The 18,817-nt window shown below is 30.4% G+C and overlaps 2 protein-coding genes across 2 annotated transcripts in view; both read right to left on the reverse strand.

Moving 5' to 3' along the window:
- Nucleotides 1–644: 644 nt before the first annotated feature.
- LOTGIDRAFT_169231 (hypothetical protein) lies at nucleotides 645–6,334 on the reverse strand (the record flags this gene model as incomplete). The annotated part of the gene is made up of 13 exons (XM_009067546.1): nucleotides 645–901; nucleotides 1,428–1,717; nucleotides 2,173–2,302; nucleotides 2,508–2,558; nucleotides 2,679–2,759; nucleotides 2,867–2,943; nucleotides 3,400–3,476; nucleotides 3,799–3,823; nucleotides 3,877–3,927; nucleotides 3,981–4,031; nucleotides 4,134–4,184; nucleotides 4,264–4,288; nucleotides 6,292–6,334. The coding sequence occupies 13 exons, from the start codon at nucleotides 6,332–6,334 to the stop codon at nucleotides 645–647; spliced, it is 1,209 nt and encodes a 402-aa protein (XP_009065794.1).
- A 5,490-nt stretch (nucleotides 6,335–11,824) lies between these two features.
- Nucleotides 11,825–18,817, reverse strand: part of LOTGIDRAFT_169232 (hypothetical protein) — a gene marked incomplete at both ends in the record, with an annotated part of 8,164 nt that continues 1,171 nt past the window's right edge. Inside the window, 8 exons of the mRNA XM_009067547.1 lie at nucleotides 11,825–12,081; nucleotides 12,597–12,886; nucleotides 14,622–14,751; nucleotides 15,154–15,182; nucleotides 16,188–16,254; nucleotides 16,721–16,789; nucleotides 16,946–16,996; nucleotides 17,050–17,100. Of these exons, the coding sequence (XP_009065795.1) occupies nucleotides 11,825–12,081; nucleotides 12,597–12,886; nucleotides 14,622–14,751; nucleotides 15,154–15,182; nucleotides 16,188–16,254; nucleotides 16,721–16,789; nucleotides 16,946–16,996; nucleotides 17,050–17,100 (944 nt within the window). The remainder of the gene's footprint in view (nucleotides 12,082–12,596; nucleotides 12,887–14,621; nucleotides 14,752–15,153; nucleotides 15,183–16,187; nucleotides 16,255–16,720; nucleotides 16,790–16,945; nucleotides 16,997–17,049; nucleotides 17,101–18,817) is intronic.

The raw sequence follows: 18,817 nt of genomic DNA on the forward strand, positions 1-18,817 counted from the left end.
TCAATCTGACTTACTGATTCGAGTAATTATATTGAATATAAATTACTGATCAATTAATAATATTCAATCTGACTTACTGATTCGAGTAATGATATTGAATATAAATTACTGATCAATTAATAATATTCAATCTGACTTACTGATTCGAGTAATAATATTGAATATAAATTACTGGTCAATTAATAATATTCAATCTGACTTACTGATTCGAGTAATAATATTGAATATAAATTACTGATCAATTAATAATATTCAATCTGACTTACTGATTCAAGTAATGATATTGAATATAAATTACTGATCAATTAATAATATTCAATCTGACTTACTGATTCGAGTAATAATATTGGATATAAATTACTGATCAATTAATAATATTCAATCTGACTTACTGATGCAAGTAATTATATTATAATATTAGTATTGCTAAATTTTAATTTCTAGGACGATTTGGTATTGCTAAATCTGAATTTCTAAGACAATTAGGTAATGCTAAATCTGAATTTCTAAGACAAATTGGTATTACTAAATCTGAATTTCATAGTCAAATTGGTACATGTATTACTAAATCTGAATTTCTAAGACAATTTGGTGATGCTTAATCTGAATAATTGATAGAATTTAGCAATTTTAAATGTGAATTTCTAAGGGAATTTGGTAATGTATAAATTCCAATCATAAGGATGAATTATCTGTAATTGTAATTCAGGGTTATTCTTATCAATAAGCTGAAAAGAGGTTAGAAGTTCACAGTTATCGTAGCTCAAACTAGGATTATAGTTGAAACCAAAGCAATCTGTTGAGAGCTTACAGGAGATACCACACAGTGACACAGATCTTGTGGTTTGAACATTCAAGATGGACATTGATCGTGTGTTGGTATGTCTTATAAACTTGAAATCTGGAATAAAAATGACACTAGGTGGTCCAAGAGACTTTTAATAACATGTATTATCATTGGCATTCAGTATACTTGATTGTTTTCTCAGCTTGGATTCCGCTAGCTGTAGCTGTTTTTAAGATAGACAAACGGAAGATGGAAAGTTTCTCAAGCTCAGTTATCAACACTCTTAAACACAAGACAACCAAAAGGCATTTTGGAAGCAAAATGGAGACTCTTTGTTCAATTATGTTCTTTAAAGCCTCATTTTACTTGTATTGCGACTGCCAGGAATCTCGCTTTCAAATAGCTCGAGAATTAACTTTGCATCCGCCGTGTTTATGATTAAATAGCAAAATTATTATGGCAGTATTTGAAGCATTTGGGTCAATATTTTTTCGACAGATTGGCGATTGGCGTGGCTCTTAGAAAGAAAAAATGCATCTTGATTTGAAACTAAAAGGCGATGCTACAAGATTGTAAATATAGATAAGACTGTTCACTATTCAAAAGATCGTTTACATTCCAAATAAGAATACTAGCTTACCTTGTATTCCAGGATCTTTGCCAGGGTACTCTATTTCCCAAGTGAAATTTTCATATCGCATTAATGATAGATACGCTAAGTTGAACGTGAGTGGTGACGTCCCTGACACAACACTCTGCTGGTCGACGATATTTCCATAACCAAGTCGCATATAATTTGACTGCCAACTTATCCAGAATGGCTTAAATTGATAACAATCAACAGTACATAGTTCAGAAACTTCAAAAGTCTCTAACCCAAGTCTAATATCACAATCACCAGAACTGCCCAAGACGGCAATTTTCACTAATCTATAAAATGACAAAAAATATTCAAAAGTCCATCTTGATCCATTACATCTCTTAGGATTTTGGGGCATTGATGCATCAAGATGTGTAAAACCGAGCACAGTATCTTCTGTCCTTATCAGTCGACAGAAGTTAATTTCCACTACCTGTATGCCAGTCTTTCAATCAATTACATGCAAGCTGCCCTTGAAGGTTGAATGAACGTTAATGGAGTTTCAAATATCTTAATCAGCAGACATTTAAATCTGGAAGAAGTTGGAGACTTCAATTGGGTCCCACAGAACATCTAAATCTGTATTTTACTGTGAGTGAGTGGAATACTATATACGGAATCACGCAGACCATATTTACCGAAACTCCAGTATTTTTTTACATTTACATAATATTATATAGATAAATCCTCTCGCTTATTGCATCTAGATTTATTTGAGAAGAAAATGATACCACAGTCAACTTACTGATATAAATCCGAATAGAAAAAGAAGTGTGCATCTCTACAAGCTTTAACATGAAATATAAGAGACGTTATTCTTGATACATCCGTTATTTGCATGTTAATAGAGGTTTTATCAATTGCAACCCCATCAACTGAAATATATAAACAAATCCAATTTACAGTAACATAAAACAAATCCTATTTATATACTGTAACATAAAACAAATCCCATCTCCTGAAAGACACATCAAATCCGGTTTCTGAAACAAAGAGAATTCCATTTAAACAACATCCTTTAGTCTGCTGTAATATGAAACAATATCCTTTTTACTTTAGTATAAACAGTATCCTACTTACTGTAATATAACCAGTATCCTATATACTGTAATATACCCAGTATCCCACTTACTGTAATATAAACAATATCCCAGAAACTAATAATGTCATACTGCAACAAAAACCATAGCCTACTTACTGTAATATTAACAGTATCCCACTTCCTTTTTTTATACACAATATCCTACTTACTGTATAATATACAGTATCCTACTTGCTGTAACATAAAACAATATCCTATAGCTTGTTGTAATATAAACAGTATCCTACTTACTGTAATATAAAGCTTTGCCTACTTACTGTAATATATGCAACATACAACTTACTGTAATATTAACAGTATCCTATTAGTTGTAAATTATATGCAGTATACAACTTACTGTAATATAAGTAATATCCCACTTTACATAATATAATCAGTATCCTTCCTACTGTAATATAACCAATATCCCACTTACTGTAATATAAACAATATCCCAGAAACTAATAATGTTATTCTGCAACAAAAACCATAGCCTACTTACTGTAATATAAACAGTAACCCACTTGCTTTTTGTTATAGGATAAAAAACATAAAAAACATGTAATATAAAACAATATCCTATAGCTTGTTTTAATATAAACAGTATCCTATTAGTTGTAAATTATATGCAGTATACAACGTACTGTAATATAAGTTATATCCCACTTGCTGTAATATAACCAGTATCCTACTTACTGTAATATAAACAATATCCCAGAAACTAACAACAACATACTGCAAAAAAAACATATCCTACTGACTGTAATATAAACAGTATCCCACTTGCTTTTTTTGTTTTAACAATATCGAACTTACTGAGTAATATACAGTATCCTACTTGTAACATAAACCGTAGCCTACTTACTGTAATATAAGCAGTATCGTACTTACTGTAATATAAGTAGTATCGTACTTACTGTAATGTAAACAATATCCTTTTTACTGTCATATAAACAATATCCTACTTGCTGTAATATAAACAATACCCTTCTCATTGTAATGTAAACAACGTGTTATATATTGTAATAATAACTGAATCATACTTACTGTAATATAAACAATATCCAATAACCTGTTGTAATATAAACACTATCCTACATACTGTAACATAAACAATATCCTATTTACTAAAATATCAACAATATCCTTCTTACTAAAATATAACCAATATCCTTCTTACTGTAATATAAGCAATATCCTACTTACTGTAATATAAACAATATCCTATAGCTTTCTGTAATATAAACAATTTCCTATAGCCTGCTGTAATATATACTCTATCTTACTTACTGTAATATAACCAATATCCTTCTTACTGTAATATAAACAATATCACGCCCACTGTAATATAAACAATATAATACTTACTGTAATATAAACAATATCATACTTACTGTAATATAAACAATATCCTTCTTACTGTAATATAAACAATATCACACCCACTGTAATATAAACAATATAATACTTACTGTAATATAAACAATATCATTCTTACTGTAATATAAACAATATCATTCTTACTGTAATATAAACAATATCCTACTTACTGTAATATAAATAATATACTTACTGTAATATTAACAATATCATACTTACTGTAATATAATCAATATCATTCTTACCGTAATATAAACAATATCCTACTTACTGTAATATAAACAATATCAAACTTACTGTAATATTAACAATATCATACTTAATGTAATATAAACAATATCATTCTTACTGTAATATAAACAATATCCTACTTACTGTAATATAAACAATATCATTCTTACTGTAATATAAACAATATCATTTTTACTGTAATATATACAATATCCTACATGGAGGAAATCATAATTATTTATTCATAAAAAGCTTTAAGATTTAATAATCATACCCAGTCAACTGTCAAATATTTCAAGAGAATGGTGCCAAATGCAAGGACTGTAGGAAATAAGGAAGGAATGAATAAAGGAAATAAAGAAGGAATGAATAAAGGAAGGAAATGATTTTATCATATTGAACACCATGCCATATTCTCGTCAAATGAAAATTATATTTCTGGAATCACACTCATTGATTTATCAGTAGCTGAATTTATTGAAAAAGAATATAGAACAATGAGTAAGATATTACGTGTCTACATGAGAAATCAATGCAACTTGGATTTGAAGGACTAAAATTTGTCCTCTCTTAATATTATCTTAAAATTTGACTACCGAATCAATATGCTTGCAATACTACACAATATATTATTTTCACCCCGTTTATTAACCACTTAGTTAAAACAAATTAAAGATTCCTCTGGTACCTGGGTTTCCAAATTCTGGGTTGCGACCCCGACTTGGGTCGTGAAGCACTTTTTTTTATTATTTTATTTATTCATTTTTTTTTTTTGCGTTTAAAAATTTACGACTAGATTCTTTTAATCAAAACTTTCAGATGCTTTAAAGGGCACATTTCTGTAGATTTTTGTATACAGTTTTCACAAATTTGAGCAAAACATATTTTTCGACCTACAAAAAAGCGGAATGTCCATTGAACATCCCTCCCTGGTCTCAAATCGCTCGAAATGGCGCTTACGGACTTGTTATTCTTAAAAGATAGCTTGCCAGACAAGGTTATATTCGCACACTAGCAGCTTTGATTTTGAATTAAGTATTTGGCAGTACAGTAACAATCACCAGTATGAAATATGACCTTCAGTCATACACTTCTTTTGAACATTTTGGGGTGATGCTGAACAACATATCAAAATCCGACAAGAACAGTGCCTTATTTAGTGTTTACGAGCTTAAAATTTGAAAGCGTTTTCAAGAAAAAGGTCAATGACTCATTTGAAATATTTTTTGGTTTTTTGATTTTCAATATGATTCAACCTTGGGTGATTACAAACAATCATACTAAGTTTCGTCTAAATCTGTCAAGAATTGTGCCTTCTGAAGTGTTTACGAACATTTAAATTTTAAAAAAATTAAATTCGCTGGTCAATATTCTCATCCCAACAAGTAACAAGATTTTGATAAGATATCAAAGTCATACAAATCGGATAATAAGTTTTTTTAAAAAGCGCCACTTCTGGTTTGAATTTTTTCATCTAAAGTGATTCAAATCATTTATCATAGATAATCTGTACGAATTATGTCTATATTTTTGAATTACACCGGAAACAAAGGTGATTTTTAGAAACCGGAAGTTCCCACGCCAAATCAGGAAGTGATTTCAAAATTTTGATGATACAGTTTTATTTTCATTGGCATTCTCTATCCTGTAATTTTCAGATCGATGCGATAATTAGCGCGTGGGAAGAAAATTCTGTATGAATATTTTCAAAATTATGAATTTTGTCCACTGCATTCAATACATCGTATTACAAAAGGCATAGGGAAGAAGGTTTTACCCAAGGTAAATCCCAAGGATTATCGGTCCACAATTTAATTTTACAGCTTCCAAACCAACTTTTTGCATATTAAGGCCTACGCGATATGTAACTTCCGGTCAAGCAAAAATCCCAATTTGCATATTCATTTTTGATTCCAGCTCATTTAAATATCTCTGGTCTAAACAGTATTACGTACAATTTTCGGTTTGTGTTTGAGATATTCCTAAAAAAAAGAAACAGAACGAAATCAATGCGCGTCAAATCGATTTGGATAAACCAAGAGAAAATAAATGATAATAGATTGCATAATAAACCGTGATAAATCCATAAATCGATTTGACATGCAACTAATAATTTCAATTAGATTGAGGGTAGGGCCTAAAGCGTAAATCTATACCCTAAAATAAACTTACCTGTTGAAAACCATAATCCAAATAATAGTAACTTATACAGCATTTTCAATCTTCTGACACCAAGTTTGTTTGAATTTTTGTTAAATGATCTCCAGCGACAATTCGATGTTTAAAGATATTCTGTCTTCCTTTTGACACTGTTGGATTGAATTCTATGTTTATATAATATATAATAATAATGATAAACCCGGAATTAACATTGACAGCACTATTTACCACACATTTATGACGTTCCTTTATTTTTGTTAGAAAGTTATTGTTTACTGAAAGTCATACGACAATCAATGAATTCTTTATTACCAAAGGCAGGAAAAATAATCGGTTGGAATTCAGAAGAATTGAAAAATTCACTTCCCATTCCGGATCTCAGAAAGCGAGTATTAATATTGCATTTATATCTATATAAAGCGACATTGTTATACAAAACACAACATAGCTCCGCTGCCCGTTTAAAGAGATAAGAACACATTTTTGCCATGTAAATCCAAAGTCGCAAATCTTACTCAATTTTGTACCGTTCCTATTAATCAAAACATTTAATGACACGCTGCTTTCGTTTTGTTTACGTTCGCAAACGAAATCATTTGTTCTGATTGGCTGAAATTTTACTAGCGAGATAACAGGAGCAATTCTAATTGGATAATATTTAATACGTAATTTCTCTCACTTACCACGGTCTCGAGGAAGTATGACGAATGGAGGCGTGGATTGGACTAGACGAAACCGCGTATGCTGTACACGCTAAAGATCAACAGTTGGAAATTCAGAAATACAGTACAGTATTTCAGTGCTCAGTACATTAAAAAAAAAAAAAAAAAAAAAACAAATGTTTGAAGTGGCTAGTGTTCCATGCTGCTTTATTGCCAGAATACAGTACGTTAACCAATTTGTTTTTTTTTTCATTAAAATTTATGGACTGTCATCCTTTAAAGGGACTGATCACCATTTTCGGGTGTTGATTTGAGTCTCAAATATATGTAAATAGTCTTCAGAATTTCTATAGTAGAAATATTGCATAATTCCTTATGTACCTCAAACTCGGAATTTCACTTTCTATTTCTTTATATGTCTTTTCTGTATATCACCGAGTCAAAAGAAAAGACGACTTATTTTAACTTTCAAACGTGGAAAATTCTAGACACACGCGGATTTGAAGGCTCAAATTTTGACGATGAGCTTTGAACACTATGACGTATGAACAAAAAAGACCTGTTTCTAAGAATAAAGTACGTTGATCAAACGGATGGTCGACCTGCTCCTTTAAGTTATTCCTTTTTGATACAATATTGCTTCCTTTAGATCAGTGTTTAATTATTACGACTGTTTACTCTCCTATTGAATAAAAACTGGTAGTTTCAATCTCATCTCGAGAGTTGTGGGCCAGTTTGTTTTCTACTCATTTAAGGTATTTTCAAATAGATTTCACCACCATAGTTCCCCAAAATATTGCAATACCTCTATTCTGAATCAAAGGTGTTAACATGAGGTTTATGATTCGAAATTGACGCTGCTAAAGTTCTCCTGCAGATCTCCACATTTTATCATACCATCATAATCCATTTGCAGTTGCATCTAAGTTTTTAATGAAACTAATCTCTCGTCGACCATCAAAAACTATGTGCGCATCCAAAGATAGAGGGTCACAGGGTCATGTGATACTAACAAAACGAAAGTAGCGATGATGTCCCGCATCGTAGTTTGGTGGATTTGAGGCAAATGAATATGTCTATGAAAACCGCAGCTTTACAGGTGCAGAAAATTCTCATTTAACAGGGCCTAGTTTTTCTAACCCTAATCATAGCCGAAAACTTTTACAATGGCTACTACAGGCTGGAAAAGGGGTATATGATTCGGACTACATATCCCAATACACAATACATCACAGTGTTTGATGCAATCAATTTCGTTATCTTCAATAACATGTTAAATCTAGAAGTTTCGTTTCGGTTCCCAGGTCTGTTAGTGACTCAACTTGCCATCCGTGATCAGCATGATATATTTTAGCCATAAAATATTCAATCAATCAAAGTTGTTCAATAAATATCTAGTGCCTACATGACTGTGACGAGTTCTGGAATATCTCTTGTGACATATTGACGTATTGTTTGTACAAACAATCTTTTTGAATTGCTTGTATAAATCAACACAACATATAGATCTGCAATTCATCTTATAGTGGAGTCCGAGGTTTCTTAATGAGCACAGCATGTGATTGGTCGACCCCACAGAGAAGTTAAGATGGTAAAGTAAAGTGAAGATACTTTTGCAAGGTGGTTCAAGGCCGTTCTAGAACTGCCTGAAATTGATTCTTCCGTTGTAGCCTCTCATAGTTATAGATCTTCTTCATGTAGTGCTGTTAATTATTCAAGTAATCTAAATTCTTCAGATAGGGGCGGGCAGCAGAATTTTTCAGTGGGGACTTGTGCTGCGAGTCAAACCCGGAGGCGAAATTGACCTTTTGTGGAAGAGCTTAGAGTAAAATGCAGAGACGATTCGGGTCAAATACGGAGGCTTTTTAATCAATTTGTGGGCCTGGAGAGATTTGCTATTAGTTTTAAAAGTACATTCGGTAGTCATGTACATCGCCATGTTGTAATAGGTATTTACTATGTTGGACTATATGGTGCTATTGGTATGAGTCGCAGAGAAGAGTTATGTATAAACCATATTATAAGGTGAATTTGGGATTCTTTATGTAGATTTATCAGTGATGTTACAAGAGATTACCAATTAACATTTTAAGCTATGTAAACTTATAAACAGAGAAGCCCTAACCATTTTAACATTTTTTTGTTCATGATAGCCGCAAATTGTCTCGCTGGAATAATTAAGAATAACTTCCATAACACAAACAATTAGACTTGCTAAACGTGTAATTAAATAAAGGCACCATTCTTGAATGAAACTAAAGAGGATGTGGCATGGTGAATGAATTAAAAAAATATTAAATAATTATCATAAGTAAAGTCATACAAAATCACATGCAGCAATGACGGTATTGAGCATTATTTTTAAGATAATTGAAGGAAAGTTTTCAAAAATTTTTATGTATACCATGTATATGTGCATTCAGACATCTGTAGTTCCTGCAATTCCACAAACAATAAGTGATTGATGACGTCATTAAACGCAATATACGCTTGTATCAAATTACCTTTCGCGATTAATGACGTCATTGCATGTATCACGTGTAGCTCTGATATCTGATTCTTCTACGATTCAGCAATAATGTGTGGAACCAATAATTAGCATTATTGCTTTTCTTGCATGTAATTATGAGGATAAAAATGATATTATAATATCAGTAATAATTATATTAAAGATGGTAAACAACTGATGCAATTTGAAATGAAATCTGAATAATGTAAAGTCTGAATTATTGATACAATTAATGATGTAAAATCTGAATTACTGATCAATTAATTCAATCAGATCTGAATTTCTCATTCAAGCAATGATATCAAATATGAATTACTGATTCAATAAATGATATCAAATCTGAATATCTGATTTGATTAATGATATCAAATCTGAATTACTGATTCAAATACTTCTATCAAATCTGAATTTCTGATTCAAGTAATACTATAAAACCTGAATTTTGATTCAATTAATAATATTAAATCTGAATTACTGATTCAAGTAATAACATAAAATCTGAATTGCTGATTCAAATAATAATATTACATCTGAGTTACTGATTCAATTAATAATATATAATCTGAATTACTGATTCAAGTAATTCTATCAAAAAGCTGAATTTCTCATTCAAGTAAAAATATAAAATCTGAACTACTAATCAATTAATAATATTAATTCTAAATTTCCGATTCAGGTAATGATATAAAATCTGAATTATAATTCAATTAATAATATTAAGATAGCTTGCGTTGCAAGGTAACATACGCCCACTGGCAGCTGTCAGAAATAATAAAACAGTCTTTAGTGACTAAAGTACGAATTTTCTCATATTGAAGAAATTATTTATGCTGAATAATTCCACAAAATTTTTTAAAATCAATATCAATAACCCAATTACAACAAACAATTAAATCACACAGCTCTAATCAAGGGCAAAAAACAATTTTTGACGCGTGTTTACAAAGTCAAGGGCAATAACTCAAAAAATGTTCTTCAAAAATATCTCTTGTTAGAACTTGTCTGAGATCTTATCAATTCCAATGATCACACCAAGTTTCATCAGAATCAGTTGAAAACTGTAGCTTCTATTGCGCTCACAAACAAATTTTGACGCGTTTTTCGTAAGTTAATGGCATTAACGCAAAAACATTTCATCGAAAATGCGTCAAGTTAGAACTTGTCCGAGATCTTATCAATTTCAATGATCACACCAAGTTTCATCAGAATCGGTTGAAAACTGTAGCTTCTATTGTGCTAACGAACAAATTTTGACGCGTTTTTACAAAGTCAAGGTCAATAACTCAAAAACCGTTCATTGAAAATGCGTCAAATTAGAGCTTGTCCGAGATCTTATCAATTCCAATGATCACACCAAGTTTCATCAGAATCGGTTGAAAACTGTAGCTTCTATTGTGCTAACGAACAAATTTCGACGCGTTTTAACAAAGTCAAGGGCAATAACTCAAAAACCGTTCATTGAAAATGCGTCAAGTCAGAACTTGTCCGAGATCTTATCAATTCCAATGATCACACCAAGTTTCATCAGAATCGGTTGAAAACTGTAGCTTCAATCCTACTCACGAACTATTTTTAACAAATTTCAAGGCGTTCTAAGTCAAGGGCAATATCTCAAAAACCGATCATCGAAAATATGTCAAATTCGAACTTGACCGAGATCTTATCAATCTAAAGCATCACACCAAGTTTTATCAAAATCAGATAAAAACTGTAGTCATTATAGTGCTCACAAGAAATGTTGACGGACGGACCGACGGACGGACCGACGGACACGGGCGACGACAATATACGACCACATATTCATGTGGGCGTATAAAAACTGAATTACTGATTCAAGTAATAACATAAAATCTGAATTGATGATTCAAGTAATAGTATAAAATCTGAATTACTAATTAATAATATTGATTCTGAATTTCCGATTCAAGTAATAATATAAAATCTGAATTTCCGATTCAAGTAATAATATAAAATCTGAATTTCCGATTCAATTAATAATATATAATCTGAGTTACTAATCAATTAATATTATTAAATCTGAATGACTGATTCAATTAATAATATATAATCTGAGTTACTGATTAATTAATATTATTAAATCTGAATTACTGATTCAATTGATAATATATATTCTAAGTTACTGATCAATTAATATCATTAAAGCTGAATTACTGAATCAAGTTATAATATTTAAATTGATATAATCTATAATGTAAAATCTGAATTACTGAATAGATACAATCAATTATAAAAATATAAAATCTGAACTACTGAATAGATACAATGAATTATAAATGTACAATCTGAATTATTGAAACAATTACCCGATGTAAAATCTGAATAATTGATAGAATTTAGTTTTAAATGTGAATTTCTAAGGGAATTTGGTAATGTATAAATTCCAATCATAAGGATGAATTATCTGTAATTGTAATTCAGGGTTATTCTTATCAATAAGCTGAAAAGAGGTTAGAAGTTCACAGTTATCGTAGCTCAAACTAGGATTATAGTTGAAACCAAAGCAATCTGTTGAGAGCTTACAGGAGATACCACACATTGACACAGATCTTGTGGTTTGAACACTCAAGATGGACATTGATCGTGTGTTGGTATGTCTTATAAACTTGAAATCTGGAAAACAGAAATAACAGAAGAAATAACAGAAACTTTTTCAAGGGACTTTTAAATACATGTATTTTCCTTGGCATTCAATTTGACACTTAATTGTTTTCTCAGCTTGGATCCCGCTAGCTGTAGCTGTTTTTAAGATAGACAAACGGAAGATGGAAAGTTTCTCAAGCTCAGTTATCAACACTCTTAAACACAAGACAACCAAAAGGCATTTTGGAAGCAAAATGGAGACTCTTTGTTCAATTATGTTCTTTAAAGCCCCATTTTACTTGTATTGCGACTGCTATGATTTTCGCTGATTCGAAAATTAACTAATGCATTGACCGTGTTTTTGATTAAAATAGCAAAATTATTATGGCACTATTTGAAGCATTTGATTCAGAAAATTTTCGGCAGATTGGCGATTGGCGATGCATAACATCTTGATTTGAAACTAAAAGGCGATGTATAAGGTGGTAAATATAGATTCGTTCTTCAAAATATCGTTTACATTCCAAATAAGAATGCTAGCTTACCTTGTATTCCAGTATTATTTCCAGGGTACTCTATTTCCCAAGAGAAATTTTCATATCGCATTACTGATAAATACGCTATATCAAACGTTAGTGGTGACGTCCCTGACACAACGATCTGCTGGTCGACGATATTTCCATAACCAAGTCGCATATAATTTGACTGCCAACTTATCCAGAATGGTTTAAATTGATAACAATCAACAATACATCGTTTATAATTCTCATAACTGTAAAAACCAGGTCTTATATCACAATTACCAGAACTACCTAAGATGACAATTTTCACTAATCTGCAAAATGTCAAAATAATTGGGACAATAACAAAATATGCAAATGCTCATCACACCTGGTAAGATCGTAGAGCATTATTGATGTATCAAGATATGTAATACCGAACAGTGAGTTGTGTATGACTGAAATGAACATTAAGTCCGAAACATCTGCCTTAATTCCAGCCTGTGATGGATATTCTGACAGTTGTCGGCTGGAGTAGAGTCAGAAGAAAAAGGCCATGTTAAATGGAGATTTTCCACACCTCCAGAGATGCGCTTTTTCTAACATGATATCAAATGACTTTTACAATGACTGTAAATAAGTGTTGGGCATTACCGTAACTTTCGTATCAAGTGACTCTGTGACCTTTTAGCTGCGCACGCAATTTTAAATGTCCGATGTGAGATCAGTTTTGTTTAAAAAAACCTTTAATTGAACCGGAGACATGACATAAATGGTTTAGGTAGATAATGATGGTATGGCTGAACTACAAAAATCTTTCCAAATATATCTTGGTTTTGCAGATCCGAGATATCTAAATAGGTTTAAAACCCTCGCACCCGCGGAGATGCCATTTTTTCTGTCCAAATAGCTACCAGAGGCTGGAATAGAGGCAGATGCATTCCGCTTTAATTTCAACGTGTAACCTGGGCTTATTATATGTATGTCTTTTGCATAGTTTCTATACGTTGATCTGACGACAGAGAAAACCTTTTAATGATCAAATTTCAGAATTACTGTACTAAAAAACACATGGCATGATTTTTACGTGGACAGAGTATTTCGAAATAAGGAAACTCTTCACTATTGGATGTAAGTTTGTGAAATTTCTGTTGATTGGTTATTAATAATTGGTCGTCCAATCAGAATTCATTTCTCACAATCAAATATTTGCAAGTACAGTCAAAATGGAGCCCGTGGAATTAAAAATACTTTCATAACCGGTTAAGACATTTGTAGCTGTGTGTGACTGAAATATTTTACGTTAAAACATTCACGAAATGTAAGGGGCATCTTCCTCTATATGTTGGCATGCAGCTGAATGTCTTTCACTCTCCAAACTACAAAAGCCGATTGAAAAGAATACCCCTATTTTTCAAACTACCAGTATGCTATTTCAGAAAGAAATTACCGGCAAAAGATTCTAGACCCCGAAGTCAGTCACAAGTGACATTGTCACTGACTCCTGTAGATTATGACCGACTTTTGAAACTATCTGAAAAATTGAAATTTCGACTAGTTGAACTACTATGCAAATAATCAATCTGCTATTCAGTTATTAACTCTATAATTTTATGTATATTTCATATATTATGCAAAACATACTTGAATGTATTCAGCTAACTGTCCAATAATGGATATTTTATAGGAGATTTAAGTAATGATGTAAAATAGCACTTATAGGCCTAGTCTAATACTACATTTTCCATGCATTATAAAAGCTTGATTGTTGATTCAAAATAAGCAAAGGACGCCTTCTCTTTAGGATCATTAAACCTAACTATCTAGAAAGCTTCAAACAAAGTTTTAAGTTGTGAGCACCATATTTTATTATACAATTACTTGCATAATGGTTTTCAACTGGTTGAAAAAACTCGACGACGACTGGTGAATAAAATTCAATTGACTACTTGTGACCACTCCGGTGCCTAGAAGATCGTTTTCAGTAGAAATATTATCAATATTCAAATCCGGATGTAATTATTCCATCTAGATTTGTTTGAGAAGAAAATTATACCACAGTCAACTTACTGATATAAATCCGAATAGAAAAGGAAGTGTGCATCTCTACAAGCTTTAACATGAAATATAAGTGACGTTATTCTTGATACATCCGTTATTTGCATGTTAATAGAGGTTTTATCAATTACAACCCCATCTACTGAAATATATAAAACAAATCCCATTTACAGTAACATTAAACAAATCCTATTTATATACTGTAACATAAAACAAATCCCATTTACAGTAACATTAAACAAATCCTATTTATTTATTGTAACATAAAACAAATCCCATCTACTGTAACATGAAACAGCCTCCCAGATTGGGGGTACAAACAGGGGCAGACTGACTCAAAAAACTCTGTTGAGACGTCACTCTCTCATGCGGCGTCTAAGAGACTTTTCGGAGGAAATTTTCGAAATACCATTTTTCAGGGAGGTAAATACCCACCTTTACTTCAACTCGTGCGACTACTTTTACCTATATCGTTATATTGTAATCCCATTTGGTGTAAAAAACGATATCTCTCTTACTATCATATAAACAATATCCTACTTACTGTCATATAATTTAACAATATCCTTCTTACTGTAATATAAACAATATCCTACTTACTGTCATATAATTTAACAATATCCTTCTTACTGTAATATAAACAATATCCTACTTACTGTAATATAAACAGTATCCTACTTATTAAATAGTATTCTCCTTACTATAATGAATAATGTCCTACTTACTGTAATATAAACAGTATCCTACTTATTAAATATTATTCTTCTTACTATAATAAATAATATCCTACTTACTGTAATATAAACAGTATCCTACTTATTAAATAGTATTCTTCTTACTATAATAAATTATATCCTACTTACTGTAATATAAACAGCATCCTACTTATTAGATAGTATTCTTCTTACTATAATAAATAATATCCTACTTACTGTAATATAAACAGTATCCTACTTATCAAATATTATTCTTCTTACTATAATAAATAATATCTTACTTACTGTAATATAAACAGTATCCTACTTATTAGATAATATTCTTCTTACTGTAATAAATAATGTCCTACATATTGTAATATGAACGCTATCCTACTTATTAAATAGTACTCTTCTTACTATAATAAATAATATCCTACTTACTGTAATATAAACAGTATCCTACTTATTAAATAGTATTCTCCTTACTATAATAAATAATATCCTACTTACTGTAATATAAACAGTATCCTACTTATTAATAGTATTCTGCTTACTATAATGAATAATATCCTACTTACTGTAATATAAACAATATCCTACTTACTGTAATATAAACAGTATCCTACTTATTAAATAGTATTCTTCTTACTATAATAAATAATATCTTACTTACTGTAATATGAACAGTATCCTACTTATTAGATAATATTCTTCTTACTATAATAAATAATATCCTACATATTGTAATATAAACACTATCCTACTTATTAAATAGTACTCTTCTTACTATAATAAATAATATCCTACTTACTGTAATATAAACAGTATCCTACTTATTAAATAGTATTCTCCTTACTATAATGAATAATATCTTACTTACTGTAATATAAACAGTATCCTACTTATTAATAGTATTCTTCTTACTATAATAAATAATATCCTACTTACTGTAATATAAACAGTATCCTACTTATTAATAGTATTCTGCTTACTATAATGAATAATATCCTACTTACTGTAATATAAACAGTATCCTACTTATTAAATAGTATTCTTCTTAATATAATAAATAATATCCTACTTACTGTAATATAAACAGTATCCTACTTATTAAATAGTATTCTTCTTACTATAATAAATAATGTCCTACTTACTGTAATATAAATATATCCTACTTTCTGTAATATGAAATTTTCACACTTAACAATTCTTCTCAGGCCTACTGTTATTAAAACAATATCCTACTTACTGTAATATAAACGGTATCCTACTTATTAAATAGTATTCTTCTTACTATAATAAATAATGTCCTACTTACTGTAATATAAATATATCCTACTTTCTGTAATATGAAATTTTCACACTTAACGATTCTTCTCAGGCCTACTGTAATTTAAACGATATCCTACTTACTGTAATTTACACAAGTCAATTTCCTACTTTTAAACAATATCCTTCTTGAAGTAATGTAAACAATACCTACTGTAATATGAAACAATATCCTACTTACTGTAATATGAAACAATATCTACATACAGTAATAAAAACTATATCTACATACAGTAATAAAAACAATATCCTACTTACTGTAATTTAAACAGTAGCTACATACAGTAATAAAAACAATATCCCACTTACTGTAATATGAAACAATATCTACATACAGTAATAAAAACAATATCCTACTTACTGTAATATGAAACAATATCTACATACAGTAATAAAAACAATATCCTACTTACTGTAATATGAAACAATATCTACATACAGTAATAAAAACAATATCCCACTTACTGTAATATGAAACAATATCTATATACTGTGATATAAACTTGAACTTAAAGACAAATGAGAAATATCAACAACAAAGAACTGTAAAGCAGAATTTTATGGTGGGATGTATGTCCTTTTAAAGTCGATATTATTTTGGTAGGTGTTGGAAAATAATGAACTGATTTAATCATATTAAACACCGAATTGAGGAAAATGTCTGGAAAATTTTTATGCCTGTGCTAGTGCTTCAGAGAGTGGGTCCGGTGTTGGTTTCACCCGCTAATACCATATCATTTTAAACTGCTTACTTTACAACATCCCGTATCTTAATCAGCTATTTTAAAACAAATGTAGATTTATCTATTAGATAGCCTATATAAGACTCAAATCAACTCAGTATAATCGTTGAATTGTATTGGCGCCAGACAGGATATGCTTGCTCTTCTAGACACCTAATACCAATTTTCATAATGAAATACCCATTGATAATTGCAATATTTCCTCATATAAATACATGCAGTTCATGTTCAGCTACCAATGTATTTTTGAACTATTAACTTGGATTTCGAGTCAAATCATATACATTTGTAACTATCGTATTATGAATTGTATTGATTAACTATGTCTGAATCAAACCACATAACATATACAGATTGTATAACTAATTACTAACTGAATCAAACTACACAACATATACAGATTGTATAACTAATTACTAACTGAATCAAACTACACAACATATACAGATTGTATAACTAATAACTGACTGAATCAAACCACACAACATATACAGATTGTATAACTAATAACTGACTGAATCAAACTACACAACATATACAGATTGTATAACTAATCACTATCTGAATCAAACCACACAATATATACAGATTGTATAACTAATCACTGACTGAATCAAACCACACAACTTATACAGATTGTATAACTAATCACTAACTGAATCAAACTACACAACATATACAGATTGTATAACTAATAACTGACTGAATCAAACTACACAACATATACAGATTGTATAACTAATCACTATCTGAATCAAACCACACAATATATACAGATTGTATAACTAATCACTGACTGAATCAAACCACACAACTTATACAGATTGTATAACTAATCACTAACTGAATCAAACTACACAACATATACAGATTGTATAACTAATAACTGACTGAATCAAACTACACAATATATACAGATTGTATAACCAATCACTGTCTGAATCAAACCACACAACTTATACAGATTGTATAACTAATCACTAACTGAATCAAACTACACAATATATACAGATTGTATAACTAATCACTATCTGAATCAAACTACACAATATATACAGATTGTATAACTAATCACTAACTGAATCAAACTACACAATATATACAGATTGTATAACTAATCACTAACTGAATCAAACTACACAACATATACAGATTGTATAACTAATCACTAACTGAATCAAACTACACAATATATACAGATTGTATAACTAATCACTATCTGAATCAAACCACACAATATATACAGATTGTATAACTAATAACTGACTGAATCAAACTACACAATATATACAGATTGTATAACTAATCACTGTCTGAATCAAACCACACAACTTATACAGATTGTATAACTAATCACTAACTGAATCAAACTACACAACATATACAGATTGTATAACTAATCACTAACTGAATCAAACTACACAACATAATACAGATG

The sequence above is a fragment of the Lottia gigantea genome, assembly GCF_000327385.1.
Source record: "Lottia gigantea unplaced genomic scaffold LOTGIsca_83, whole genome shotgun sequence".
NCBI lineage: Eukaryota > Metazoa > Mollusca > Gastropoda > Lottiidae > Lottia > Lottia gigantea.